The 13,682-nt window shown below is 35.1% G+C and overlaps 3 protein-coding genes across 3 annotated transcripts; 2 read left to right on the top strand and 1 right to left on the bottom strand.

Annotated features, from left to right (window-relative positions):
- Positions 1-1,344: 1,344 nt before the first annotated feature.
- On the top strand, positions 1,345-2,222 carry LOC129802120 (60S ribosomal protein L27a). The gene is made up of 3 exons (XM_055847705.1): positions 1,345-1,495; positions 1,655-1,721; positions 1,804-2,222. Exons 1-3 carry the CDS (start codon positions 1,493-1,495, stop codon positions 2,190-2,192), a joined length of 459 nt encoding a protein of 152 aa, XP_055703680.1. The 5' UTR covers positions 1,345-1,492; the 3' UTR covers positions 2,193-2,222.
- A 67-nt stretch (positions 2,223-2,289) lies between these two features.
- LOC129805009 (excitatory amino acid transporter 1-like) lies at positions 2,290-8,115 on the top strand. Its single transcript, XM_055852811.1, has 3 exons — positions 2,290-2,791; positions 7,152-7,738; positions 7,810-8,115. Exons 1-3 carry the CDS (start codon positions 2,290-2,292, stop codon positions 8,113-8,115), a joined length of 1,395 nt encoding a protein of 464 aa, XP_055708786.1.
- Positions 8,116-8,870: 755 nt separating this feature from the next.
- Positions 8,871-11,153, bottom strand: LOC129802095 (farnesyl pyrophosphate synthase-like). Its single transcript, XM_055847664.1, has 5 exons — positions 10,359-11,153; positions 10,211-10,299; positions 10,014-10,084; positions 9,810-9,950; positions 8,871-9,737 (listed from the first exon to the last, which is right to left on the bottom strand). Exons 1-5 carry the CDS (start codon positions 10,553-10,555, stop codon positions 8,952-8,954), a joined length of 1,284 nt encoding a protein of 427 aa, XP_055703639.1. The 5' UTR covers positions 10,556-11,153; the 3' UTR covers positions 8,871-8,951.
- Between the last annotated feature and the right edge of the window lie 2,529 nt (positions 11,154-13,682).

The following is a 13,682-nucleotide window of genomic DNA, read 5'->3' as shown; positions in this document are numbered from 1 at the left end:
GAAAAATCGTTTGGAAATGTGAGATATTGTTGGTATTTATACTATTTACATTCATATAAAACTAACCGTTAATTAATATTACAATATACATTTTGATCTTATGCCTTATTCTTTATTTATTGATCATGCAATATAAACATTCTTGTTACTAATTTATTACATTTGTAGTATTTTATATTAATAATTCTAATATCTGTTCATATACTGAACACTGGCCTTCACAAAATATAACTTTCGTGGGTTTTTATGTAGATATTTCCACTGAAATTCGCTAATACTACTTCGAAAATGAAACTACTTGTAAATTTATTTCATAATTCACATATAACAACAAGAATTATTCACTTAGAATCACCTAAATTGGCTTAAGTCGCAAGGTAACTTCCACCTCACAAAGAATTGTTATTAACAATAATTATTGCACGTAAACTGAAATAACTTTACAAATACAGTGCCCGCTCTCTAATCCGGATCGGCGTAATCCAGACGAGTTATCGACGGTTACATTTAAAATAACTTTGAAGTCATGTATGCATGTGTGTTCAGCAATGAAAATGATTTATCCTGTGATCTTTTTGTTTAATAAATGAAGTATAATAACATAGAATTCTCTAATTATGTCTTATTAATCTTCTTTAAAGCTTTTATTCTAATTCTACAAAAAAAACTTGTATTATATTTTCGAGACGTTGAATAAATTCAAAATATCCATCCGGATTGAAGCGGACATCTGTCATGTTGTCTCCCAATCATCCGAATAATAAAGCGGGCAATGTAGTTTCATTTTAAATAGAGTACATATACATTACAATAAAAATATCTGCATAAAAACCCACAAAAGCTATGTTTTGTGGAGTAAAAGGATCAGAGAGTAAATTCAGAGATTTTGTGAAACTTTCACCGTACCAGTGAGAAAATCGAAATGAAAATGTGTGTCTATCCATTGCATGGAGATGAGCTACCGACCCTGTTTTGTCCATAGATCCCAGTGTGAGCACAGTGTACGTATTCAAACCTTACGTGTTTCTTCCCCATTATTTTAAACCTGATGAAGGGGACATAGTCATTGTTAGCCATAATTTAATTAAATTTTTTTTCATGAAAATCAAAGCAAAGGACATTGGGCAAAAATGTATGAGAGTTGGTCTATGTGGCGACTAGAGATGGGACTAGGCCAGTATAAGAAGTGCTGAACTGAAAAGACTTGTCTTATCTCTTGCAATTTTTATTATACACGACGTTTCGGGAATCTATGTAACATAGATTAAAAAAATTTAATTTTGTTAAATTATGGCTAACAAAACAAGCTCCAGATTTTATGTGGACATGTCTACAGTTTCCGCAGAGAAATCCACGGAAGCTTCCAAGGATGTATTTTTTATTGGGCTGTCTGTCACTGTCACGTCACGCTAACTTCCGGTTGTTTCGGTCTTTTCACTCGCAGTTTGTGCGAAACGTGGACGCGTTTTAGTGAATTTTGTGAAAAATAACCATGGTAAGTGCTGTTTTTCTTTAAAATTCCACCTGTATTCTGAAGTACAGTGGCCTCTGTACGTTCAGACAGTGGAATTTTTATGATAAATGTGCAGAAATAGAGTGAAAACAAGCAAAATATTGAATATTGATTAACCGGATTATTTTCTGTGTTTTCCAGTCGAATCAGAAGAGGAAGAAGACCAGGAAGCTTCGAGGTCACGTCAGCCACGGACATGGACGCATTGGTGAGTAGAGAAAGTCAATTTTGTGGAAATTTTCCCGAGAATTGCGTGTTGAGGATGGAGAGTGAGGTTATGTTTCTTTCAGGAAAGCACAGGAAGCATCCGGGAGGTCGTGGTAATGCCGGAGGTCTCCATCACCACCGCATAAACTTCGACAAATACCATCCTGGCTACTTCGGCAAGGTTGGCATGAGGGTGTTCCACCTGCGACGCAATCACACCTTCTGCCCCACAATCAACCTGGACAGACTGTGGTCCCTGGTCAGTGACAAGGTGCGCGAAGATTGCGCCAAGGAAGCCGACAAGGAGAAGCCCAAGGTGCCAGTTGTGGATCTGGTGAAGTTTGGGTACTACAAACTCCTGGGACGTGGTCATCTGCCCAAGCAGCCGATCATCGTCAAGGCTAAGTTCTTCTCGGCCAAGGCTGAGCGGAAGATCAAGGCTGCAGGAGGTGCCTGCATCCTTCGTGCATAAATGAATAAACCTTTTTTTCCATGGAATCTAGTTGTCTTTGTTTTCAATTCCGGAAATTTGTTGTTTTCTAAGTTTCTTGAGTTTCCTCCTGAATTCCATGGCTTGTTCCGCCGGGCAGATCCTCAAGAGGCACATCTTGACATGCCTCATCATTATCAGTGTCGGCTCAGCTATTGGTCTGGGCTTTCTCATCCGCATTTGGAAAGTTGAGTGGACAGAGCGTGAACTGATGTACATTGGCTTTCCGGGAGAGCTCTTCCTCCAGATGCTGCGTTCACTGATTATTCCCCTGATCACAACCTCTATCATCCTCGCCGTGGCTTCCCTGGACATCAGTAAATCCAAGAAAATCGGCTGTTGCAGCATCGTATTCTACCTGGCTTCAACTGTTGTTGCCATTCAGGTGGGATTGGTTCTGGTGGCAACAATCCAACCAGGAAACTTTGTCCCGGACGATGACAATAGCACGATACCTGAACATGTGGGACCCAAGATAACCATTTCGGATACCTTTTTTGATCTCTTCCGAAATTTCTTCCCGCCAAATTGGCTCCAGGCCACAATGTTCCTGTACAAGACGAAACTGCATCATCCTCCAGGTAAGACAAAGATCCCTTCGGGAAATATCGCATTTTAGGTGATTAGGAGCATTCCCTAAACGAGATTGGCCAGATTTAAGACCCTGAGAAATCGCGTAGAAATATGCCGGACTTTCCTGGCCAGAGTGGTTCGATCAAGATGATCTGATTACTCTGATCAGGGAATTATAATAGCCAGCAAGAAGGGACAAGTAATGGTCTGGTTAGAGTAGTGTAAAGAATTCTAAATTTACAGCGCGATGCAACTTTACAGATCTCGTCTATTAGTCTATTAACTTAAGAGATTTGCGATGCAACTTTATGAACGAGATGTCAAATCTCGTAATTTTATTGGCAGGCTCTGTTTAGAACGAGATTTTTTATGAACGAGATTTGCGATGCAACCCTGAGTGGTGAATTTTATAAAATATGAATTCCAACCTCAAAACGTCTCATAACTATTGGACACTTTCAGAGGTGCCGCAAAGTACGAGATTGTCTGTTTTTGTGTGATTTTCGAGAGGAAAATTTGAGGAATGGTTTTCCTAATACTCATTTTACTAATTTGAAGTTGAGAAATCTTTAATTCATCAGAATACAATATTTTTCTTGAAAAATGAAACATATTTTTTTTTGAAAATACATTTTAATTATTTTTCTCAACGCAATCTCAGGCTTTTTCTTTCTCAGCTTGGTAATTCTGCTATCGGTGCAAGTTGTGTGTATATTTCTGCATCTTCTGATCGCATTTTCTAATACAGAATAATCCAAAGACATCGTTGGGGACGGAAAAGACTATACATTTCGAAACTACATAATTATATCCTATTCCTGATACAATCTTCTGGCTTCCAAAGAAATTTTTGTCCAATCCATGACAGATTATTCTTCAAAACGAATCATCTTTGCAGCTTGCAGGAGCATCCTTTTCACATGTGTTATGCAAAGTTCTTATCCAATCTTTCCGGTGACCTCAGATTCTCCTGTTTTGTTCAGCATACTCGTCTTTATTACTGAATTCCTGATGAAGGGAGTACAAGCTTTACTTGGAAGTCGCACTCTGCAAAGACAACGAATGCTTTCTACTAATATTAACTATCCACTGATCTCTGAAGATCTCTCATTCTGTAAAGAAATGAACATTAGGAAAACCTAAACTTAACTTTTCATTGTGATTTATAGATCTCAAAGAAGTACTACTCACCAGTAAACGAATGTTAAACATTTTCTTTTGGTCACCGGTTCCTCAGAATGAACTTTTTCACTTAATATTTTCCACTTTTCTACTGTTTTTCCTTCCCGCCTTCTGCTTTCAAAAGAGCAAAATTAGCGCGAAAACTAAATGACACTCATAGCTAGCATGGTAGTCCCGTTCAAATAAACTCACCACATAGACCTTAATCTTGCATACCAAAATCTTATAATTCAAAATTTGACGTCTTATCTTATAAGATACGAAAATAAAGTTGCATCGCTCTGTTAGTTGTTAAAGTACCGAAGGAATATCACAAAGAAGTGGTTCAACTTCAACTCTTTCGTCTCTTTTGGGACTCTGAGTACCCAAAGCAGCATATGAATATTCAGTGAAAAACAGTGTTTTTTAATTATTTAGAACTGAGAAAAATTCAATTCTTTTGGATGATTACAAACTATAAGGATGTCCAAATGTAAGATATTTTTTGTAGGACCTCAATTAATTCCTGAGCTTAGATATTTTTGATTGAAAAATTGTGAAATTGGCTTGCAGCATATGCTGCGGTCCGGAAAGAGTTAAAATTAAATCTCTGAATATCATTTTCCATCTTCCCCTCAGCCAGGAAAGGATCTTTATGCGATCCGATTCAATACAGAAGGATCAGTTATCTATTTTGCTGATTTAGAAAAGATAATGAAAATTAAAGATTAATGAAAATTTTAAAGAAAAACTAATGAATACTGTCCTATTCAACTCTTCACGGATTTCGCGTAGGGAAGATCGGGGCCAATTAGTCAGCACATTTTTTTTTGTGTATAATTTTTGAAAAATATCTTATTATTAAACTCATAAAATAAGTGGGACTGGCTTCTACACTGCTGGCAATAATCATAGCTCCACTTTTTCATACTGGAAAAACTCTGGAAAAAATTTTTTTGGAAAAAAATTAAAAAAAATCATTTGAAGGTATTTTCAAACCGATATGAAAAATTGCCATTTGAATTTCATACTACCAGAACTGTGAGTACTACGATAGCATCTTTATCAAAATGGCGTTTTTCGGATGGCAATAATTATAGCTCCACTCAATAAATTTGGCTCCAGAGTATTTTTTTTTCAATCAGTGACGGCAAATATCTTTTAGTAATTTAATTAATAACTTTATTAACCTAATTAGAATCATTTTTATAAAGCTTTCAATGAATTTTGCTAAAATATTGCAAGAAAAATGTTTAACGAACAAAAATAAGGGATTAATTGAGGTCTTGAAGGGGATGGAACGTGACAACCAAAAAATTTCCAAAAAAAAAAAAAAAAAAAATAGGAAGATCCTATCATTTTTCAGCCGAATTTATCCATATAGCTGACATATATGCCTTTTAAACCACTCCCGGGGCTAAGAATCTTCTTTTGTTAGAGGCAAAAGTGTGCAATTTTCTGTGTTACAGTCGGAAAGAACAAGTTTTCTACCGAAATTTGATGTGAAACAATGCTGACTGCTAAGTCTCATCGTGTCCTGTTGATTTTGTCCAAAACCAGAATCCCAAGTGACTAAAAAGGTCTTCAGAATACTGGAGCAAATACTTATTAAAAAGAAGCTTTTAGCAGTTTGATGAACAGAAGATGTTTTACCTCATTTAAGTGGTACAAAATTATGTTTTTCAAATAAAAAAATTGATAGGTCTTGACTTAACTTGTTTTCTGTCCGAAAAAATAATTTTAAAGCACTTAAATTAGGTAAAACACCATTTAAATTGAAATTTTCTATCCGTTGCTTCACAAAAGGTGGTCACAGAAAAAAGGTGGCCGGTATTTCACTCAAATTGGCCGGAATACTACCCAGAGTAATGTCCATATTATTATTAATTTTTCAATATTTTAGGAAGTGATTTAAAGAAAACAAAGATGTTAAACTAGTTTTCAAGGTTCCACACAACCTTCCCGAAAAGGAAGTAACAAAAAATATCAATATGAATTAAAAATATTGCATTTCAAACTTAGGTCTTCGGTGCTTATATGGAACTATGCCGAAATTTGGCACACTTACCCTATATAAATGTTTTTCTTGTGTAAAACAAAATTTCTTTGATACACCAAAACATTGATTATAATTTCGAAAAGAAAATCATATAAAATCATATAATATTATTAGTTCAATAATAAAAGAAATGTTGAAACTGGTGAAAAAATGGCTGTTGATTCTATCGCGGGTTGACTCTATCGAGGTACCACTGTATTTGGATTCTCTGGAGATACAGAAACGGAAGCAAACAAGCATTGAGCAGATTTGGAAACGCTCGCACGAACAACCAAAACTTTGACTCACTTAGGACTCACCGAAGACCGCAAGTTGATATCACTGGCACTAGAACCTCTAGTCTAGTAACAAGTAGAAAAAAGTAAATGATATGATATACTGCTCTATTCTTGAGTTCGAGTCTCGGTTCGAGCAGTAAAGAAGTTATTGATCGAATACAAATTAAAGCTTATTCTCCTTCAGAATGAAATTTTCTTCTAGTTGATCTTAAATGGTCTTTGATTTTTCAGTTATATTTTTTACAGCATTTAAAAAAAAATTAAAATCCGGTTTAAAGTTTTTTTTGGGTATACGACTTTACTTGGTTTAACGGCGAAATACAGTTATGAAAATTGTTTTTTTTATTATATTTTTCATTAAAGAATTATAGGCTCAAGACTTTCCGCCAATGAGGTACTGTTGAAATGGGGCGCTCCAGTGAGCTACTCATTAGTCTGCTATTTTGTAATATTTAATTTTTTTTTCGAAAACACTTTTTTTAAGATTTAATCACTTTAAACATGTATAAAAAGTATAAACTTATATACCAAAAAATTCAAGAAGCTTGGTAACTTTTTGTCTTCCAAAAAAATTGCGAATAGTTAATTTTTGATTTACTAATTCAGGCTCCCCCCTTGGAATTCTCGACTTTAGATTATTTCGATTTGTACCAATCCTGAGATTTACCAGATCTGATTGGTGTATCTGCCGTCAATCAGGGAATCTGAATCTTGCAGGAGGAATATTGAAACAAGCTTGGCTTTAAAAAAAAAAACTAAAATGTGAACGTCATCTACAAGATTATACTAAGCTTATCCTAAATAGATTCTTATTACAAGATTATCCTAAGCTAAAGCATTTTTTCTGAAATTCTTTTACGTAAATACCAGGTTGCACTGTGGGAAACTGCACTGATATGACCGAATGGAAGATATCCGGAAGCTACGTAAGGGGAATGAACATTCCGGGTCTCGTGGCTCTATCTTTCTTTATAGGAATCAGTACTGCACTGCTCAAGGGAAAAGTTGAACTGTTGAAGACTCTGATTAGGGAAATCAATTACGTATCTATGAAGATCACATCATGGGTAGTTTGGTTTTCGCCCATTGGTGTCTTCTTCCTGATTTTGTCCAGATTTGTGAGCCTTGACATTTCGATTATGCTGCAACAGATGGGATTGTTCTTCATTACAGTTGTCTTGGGCATGGTCATCCATATGGCTTTGATAATGCCCTTGGTGTCCTTCTTACTAACGAGAAAGAATCCCTATAAGTTCATAGGTAATATGGGCGAAGCCTTAGCTATGGCATTTGGGACAGCATCCAGTTCAGCTACTCTTCCATTGACAATGAACTGTTGCCAAGAGAATAATGGGATTCATCCGAAAATTGTTAATTTTGTGATCCCCATCGGAGCGACGATCAATATGAACGGAACAGCACTCTACGAAGCCGTTGCTGCTGTTTTTATATCCCAAGTACGTCGTAATACGTTTAATTTGGGTTGTCTACTAAGATATTTAGGTGTCTCTGAATCATTTCTTAATAGGTCAGAGGAACAGCCCTGGACTTTAGTCACTACGTGATGATAAGCTTGACTACAACGGCTGCAAGCGTTGGAGCAGCTGGTATTCCTCAAGCCGGTGTAGTAACCATGGTTATGGTTTTGGATGCCATTGGTCTTCCACCTGAAGATATTTCTTTGGTCATTGCTGTCGATTGGATCTTGGACCGTCTTCGGACGATTGTTAACGTCTTAGGTGATGCATTTGGAGCGCAAGTAGTTGACCATTTGTGTCGTGAGGAATTGAGTGACGATGAATATGATCCAGAAGGACAACCCGTAGATGATTGAAATTTATAAAATATTTACTAAATAATGTTAAAAACAAGGAAAATATATTTAAATTTTAAAGTTTTGGATATCAAGACGTTTTATTCTTACTGACTTATTTGACCTAGACTGCAAGAATTAATAGGTTTCTAGACTATTACGCCTGACTGTGCCCTAGTTCTACATTTCAAATAAGCTAAGGTCCTAAGGATGTCGACTGCTTAAGATATAAACCCTAAGGCCTATAAGATTTGGCAGTAAAACATTAAGTAAAGGCAATTTATGGAAAGGACTTCTAATCAATGATCCCAGCCTGAACTCTATGACAGTTTTAGATAAATCTTTAATAAAAGAATCTACTCGAGGGTTAGCCTAAGGGCCTAAATAGACTCAGGCTGATCTTTGAGAATATTTAGCCTGTAAAGTTTAGCAGTAGATTTATCCGCAACTGTCATTACACTGAAGATTTCGAATCATCGATTAGAGGTCTTTTGCATACATTTTCTCTATCTAATTCTTTACAGTCAAAAGTTACAGGCTAAATATTCTCGAGGATCAGCGTGAGTCTATTTTGGGTCCTAACTCTATTTGGATTCAAAGACTTTCAAGGCTTGGTCATTAGATGACCATCCTACCGTAGACCATTACGACGTATTTGCTTGACAATATTTTCCTCCTCGTAGTACCTCCTTGACCTTAATGCTCTAATTTCAGCTTTACTTTTAATAGGCCTGTTTTTAAAATGACCGATAATAAGAAATTAAAACCATAAACTGAAACATTAATTTCCTTTATTTAAATAAAATATCAGTATAAAGTGGTATATCTTGTTTGTTGTGCTTTGCTTCCTTAAGATCTTAAGGATATAAGCCTCCTGATGCCGTAGAACAAGTCAGTGTTTCGATTAACTTAAGGTACACCTTCTTGAGATCCCCATATGAGTTCTTCTCCACATTTGTCACCAAACGATTGTAGACTTCTGCAGCGTAATCAGCGTATACTTGCGGTAGATTGAGGTCCAAGTACAGTTGCTTAATAATTGCCTCACTCTCAGGGTTATCACGCCCGTAGTGAGTCTTCATTATCTCTCTCTGGGCAGGAGATGCTTTCTCCAGGCAAGCTACTGCCATCCAACGACATTTCCCCTCTTGAATATCTCGACCGATTTTGCCCGTTATCTTAGGATCCCCGAAACAGTCCATGTAGTCGTTCTCTATGATGTAGAAGTATCCCAACTCCGTAAGGATTGGTCGGGCTTGCTTGACAATTTCAAGATCAGTGTATCCTGCTAAGGTCATCCCCAAGACGACTGGGAAATAGCTAATGATGTATGAGCTGATATTCATAACTATGGCTTCGTAGTTCTTCATTGTAATGCTAAGGAAGTTCTGGGATGATTTCAGGTCTACAGTCTGACCCATGTAGGTTATAAAAGCTGTTTCATTAAATAGTTCAAGGAGACGCATGAAGCAATCAAGGTGACCAAAGTTTTTCCTCAGCAAGTAGTAGACACCAGTTTCAATAAGAAATGAATCATTGATGGCCGTCATTTGAACGTCTTCCAAGCGGTACCAGCAAGTTTTATTCCGTCTGGTCTTCCCACCGTCCATAATGTCATCAACCATGTTGATGCTATCGACAAACTGAAACAGAAATAGGTTAAAGATATTCCAAGCTACTTAAACTGAAGCGTAATTTTAGAAGCACGTTATTACCAGTTCCAAGCACCAGCCTAGGTAATAACCCAGCTTAAGATTCTCCGGAGTTTGTTGCGATTTTGGTGTAAGCATCTTGTATGTCTCAGCAGTAACTACACCACCGTATTTCTTACCATCTGGTACTACATATTCCAAAACCTAATCCAAGAAAATCATTAGGATCATAGAAAAAAAACTTACAAGTTTGATTAGGGCCTATACCTTTGCCATATGTTTCCCATTATCCAAGCTGTCTATCGTAGCTGCTTTTTCTTGCAGCTCCTTTACTATGCCTAAATCGTAATGAAAATAAAATTAAGGAAAAGTTAAACTTCAAAATTATTAAAAGCTTTTTAGGGCCGACATTAAAACACTTAATACAAGGCTATGACCCTAAGTTAATCCATTAAGTTATTTACCAGGAAAATACTCCATAAACTGATTTCTTTTAGCTTGCGACAGCCACATATCATCCGAAATTTCAACACCTTTGTGATGGGGTAGTTTACTGAAAAGATATAAATCTTAAAACAATTTATAAAAAAAATCATTAACTAAATAACTTACGTATCAATAATGGGAATATCTTGCTTATTTGGCATCATAGTGTAAGTATTTTTGGTTTCCAGATATCCCAAGCTATTGACCGTTGTTGTTGTGGAAATAGCCCTTGAAATAACGAATTTATTACCACTTAAGGCATATTTGAAAATATTTCTCGTATAGGGCCCCTGAACCACTTTTAAAACTTTATGGAAAACCATTCTCGTTAATTTCACTTTGAAGAAATATTTTTCAATCTGAATATGATCGTCTTAGATCTCAACAGAAACTAATGCCATATCAAGATTGCCTTCTAATTTATATTCATTCAAGTATGAACAATAATAAAAACAAATCTGCTTCATAACTCTTTTAATGACGTAAAATTATTTCTTGAAAAAAAGTACATTTAAATCCATAACTTTACTATTTCATTTTGGTTATTAAAGTTTTTATAAAACTATTTTGTTCTGAAATTCTAACGATGAAAAATTCACAGGTGGTACACAACCAAGACGTCAGGAGTTAGAACAATTTTTATTAAATAAATAGTTTCATCTTGTGATTTCGTCACTCTCAGCAAAAGCAAGTTTAAGACGTAAGTTCTATAAAATTGCCGAAGGGACATTACTAATTTGATATAATAAAGAATATTAAATAATAAATAAATAATAGGCACATCAGTTAATTACAGTTTGAAAAAAAAATAAAAATAATCTTTTCAAATAAAGTTAAGAAATAGAATTCAAATATTAAAAAAAATAGAAAAGAACTGGCTTTACAGAAATTTTTAAGAAAGTATTTCTTTAAAAGTAATTAAAAATGAATAATACGATCAATTTTAGCGAAAACTTTTTTTAATTCTAGCACTTAAGGATGATCTTTATAAGCCATACTTAAGTGCTAGAATAAAAAAAAGAACTCAATAATTACAAGGAGGGCTGAAAAGTCTCCATCGAACTGCAAAGTCACCCGCATCTACGATGATTAAAAATAACTTTTCATCTTAAAGCCATTCTATCTCAATAAAACTAATTTTAGAAATAGTTAAGTATGTAAATAAATTGAAGAGAAAAAATACAAAAATGATAATGACAAAGGTTAACCGAAAGTTTTTGTTGTTTCCACCAAAACATCGCGTACTAAACTCTAAAAGCGTCTGATATGTTTAATATACTGGAGAAAAACAGTCAAGCGTAATATTGCTACAATTTCTGAACCGAAGAAGAAAAGCTACAATCTTAAAAGAACATAGAAAAACGTTAACGTAATTTATATCGTATAAAAAAGTAGACACACGTCGGTTATGATTTTCTTTTGACTGTTTTTATTTATAAGATTGTTCAATGAGAGATCCAAAACAAGAGTATATTATTAGTTTCAGTGAAGCATAACTTTCGATTTTTACGATCATAATAAGATCAAAACTGAAGAGTCGTGCCATTCTAAATTCTTAAAGTATTTAGTAATCTGTAATACTTCAAATTTTTTTAAGTTTACTTTTTATAGCTTTTAAAATCTTGAAACACATTCTATTAAATTAAATTTGCAAAACGGAGAGCTGTATAAACTTTAAAAAGAAATTTTGAATTAGAGGAACTGTGCCAAATTTTGGTTATAAACCCCAAAATCCTAACCTTTAAAAGTAATACAGTGGTCTTTTTCAAATTCGGGAATATGGGATATATATCTCGTTTTCTTTTTTTCAATTTCATTATTTGACCTTATAAATCAATAAAAATCTTAATAGCACCTTTAGGAAAAAACAAAATTCATTTAAGAACTCTTTTTCGATGAAACTCTGTTTTTTTTCTATTAATGCACCAATTTTAACGGATTTAGACAAAGGAGTACAAAAAGATTTTCATGGATTTGAGTAGCTTTTTATTAGATGAAATTGCCTTTGAAGACTTTGAGAATAATGTCCCAAAACAATATTTTTAATATTCTTAAACCAATATTCTTAAACCTAAAAGGCTTTCAGACTCTTTATCGATATAAATCTTATTTTAATCCGATTTTGATGATTTGAAGTGATTCACATAGCTCATAAACAGTGTTCAAACCGTTTTTTTTTTTTAAAAGCAAATATTAACTTTTCTTTCTGTTTTAGGGAACTGCAATCAAAAGCAGCTTCAATTTTTCGTTTTTGAAACTCTCTTTAGGAAGATTTCAAGAAGCTTCCTATTAAAATTTCACCATAAAACATATATCGTTTTTCATGATCTCAAACTATTTGCAAAAACGAGAGTACTTACAAATAAAATAAAAAAATAAAATAAATAATAAATAATCGCGGGTAAATAATCGCGTCGAGTAAACTGTCCTGGTCGGTCGAAATGGATAAAATTGGCTCGACGCGATTCTTTACCCCTAAAATTCAACTCACAATCGAACACCAAGCACTCCGAAGTTGACTATAAAGAATCTCAGCTACTATAAGCTTATCTGGGCTTATCACTGGTCACTTTCTATTTTAAATAGTCTGAGTGGGGAAGGGCAACCTAAGAAAAAAATGTTCATTTAAATCGGTTAATAAACATTAGAGATAGAGTCCGGTCAATTTCGATATAGTAAGGGTCGGGGTACAGTGGGGTGGGATAGAGGCGGTTGCGACCTATCGTCAGAAAAGTCTCGATCAAAGACTTATACAAAGTAATAAAATTTCATCGAAATCTTTTCATAAACACTGAAGATATGGTCCGGTCAGGATATTTTCCTTTGTAGCTCAGGTGAGGATAGATCTAGGGCAAAGTACGACCCACCGTTGGAAAGCTCTTGACCTCAGCTACAACATATTGAAATTACATCAAACCTGAATATGGAAGTTCCGAGATATTCGAAATCGAAATTTCGAAAATCGACTTTTCGATTAATCGCACCTTCCATTATATCGGATGAAAATTCCATGTTCAAATAGTTATAGCATTTAACGAGAGCTTTCTAAATCACCAAAATTTTTTCAAATTATGACAATTAGAACCGGAGTTATGGCCATTTGAAAATTAAATTTTTGACCGTTTCTAGCTCGGGTCAGGGGGGTCGGGGGGGAGCTTAAATTCTTTTAAATCAAAAGATAGGTCCAGCAATGACATACTAAAATTTGAGATTGATCGATGCCACAGGGGCTGAGCTATTAAGAAAACAAAATTTTGGTGGCGGAAAGGGGGTGGGGGGATGGATCTGATATCACCATCGGATGTCGTCAACCCGATATTTCACCTTTGCCGAAAACCGCTTGTCGATATCACTTTCCGTTCTTTCGCCAGAAGCGTTTGTACTACGTAGAATCGGCCGGACGGTCACGAAAATCGCTTTTTGGCGGGTATGATATTCGTGATCTATGAG

The sequence above is a fragment of the Phlebotomus papatasi genome, chromosome 2 (genome assembly GCF_024763615.1).
Source record: "Phlebotomus papatasi isolate M1 chromosome 2, Ppap_2.1, whole genome shotgun sequence".
Classification (NCBI taxonomy): Eukaryota; Metazoa; Arthropoda; class Insecta; order Diptera; family Psychodidae; genus Phlebotomus; species Phlebotomus papatasi.
The sequence above is the reverse complement of the archived record's forward strand: the minus strand, read 5'-3'. Positions and strand labels throughout refer to the sequence as shown.

Coding starts and splice junctions, on each gene's coding strand:
- LOC129802120 (XM_055847705.1), top strand. Junction 1,722..1,803: donor CCACGGACATGGACGCATTG/GTGAGTAGAGAA, acceptor TGTTTCTTTCAG/GAAAGCACAGGAAGCATCCG.
- LOC129805009 (XM_055852811.1), top strand. CDS start 2,290: ATGGCTTGTTCCGCCGGGCAGATCCTCAAGAGGCACATCTTGACATGC. Junction 2,792..7,151: donor GAAACTGCATCATCCTCCAG/GTAAGACAAAGA, acceptor CGTAAATACCAG/GTTGCACTGTGGGAAACTGC. Junction 7,739..7,809: donor CTGCTGTTTTTATATCCCAA/GTACGTCGTAAT, acceptor ATTTCTTAATAG/GTCAGAGGAACAGCCCTGGA.
- LOC129802095 (XM_055847664.1), bottom strand. CDS start 10,555: ATGGTTTTCCATAAAGTTTTAAAAGTGGTTCAGGGGCCCTATACGAGA. Junction 10,300..10,358: donor GATATTCCCATTATTGATAC/GTAAGTTATTTA, acceptor ATATCTTTTCAG/TAAACTACCCCATCACAAAG. Junction 9,951..10,013: donor ATGGGAAACATATGGCAAAG/GTATAGGCCCTA, acceptor TTCTTGGATTAG/GTTTTGGAATATGTAGTACC.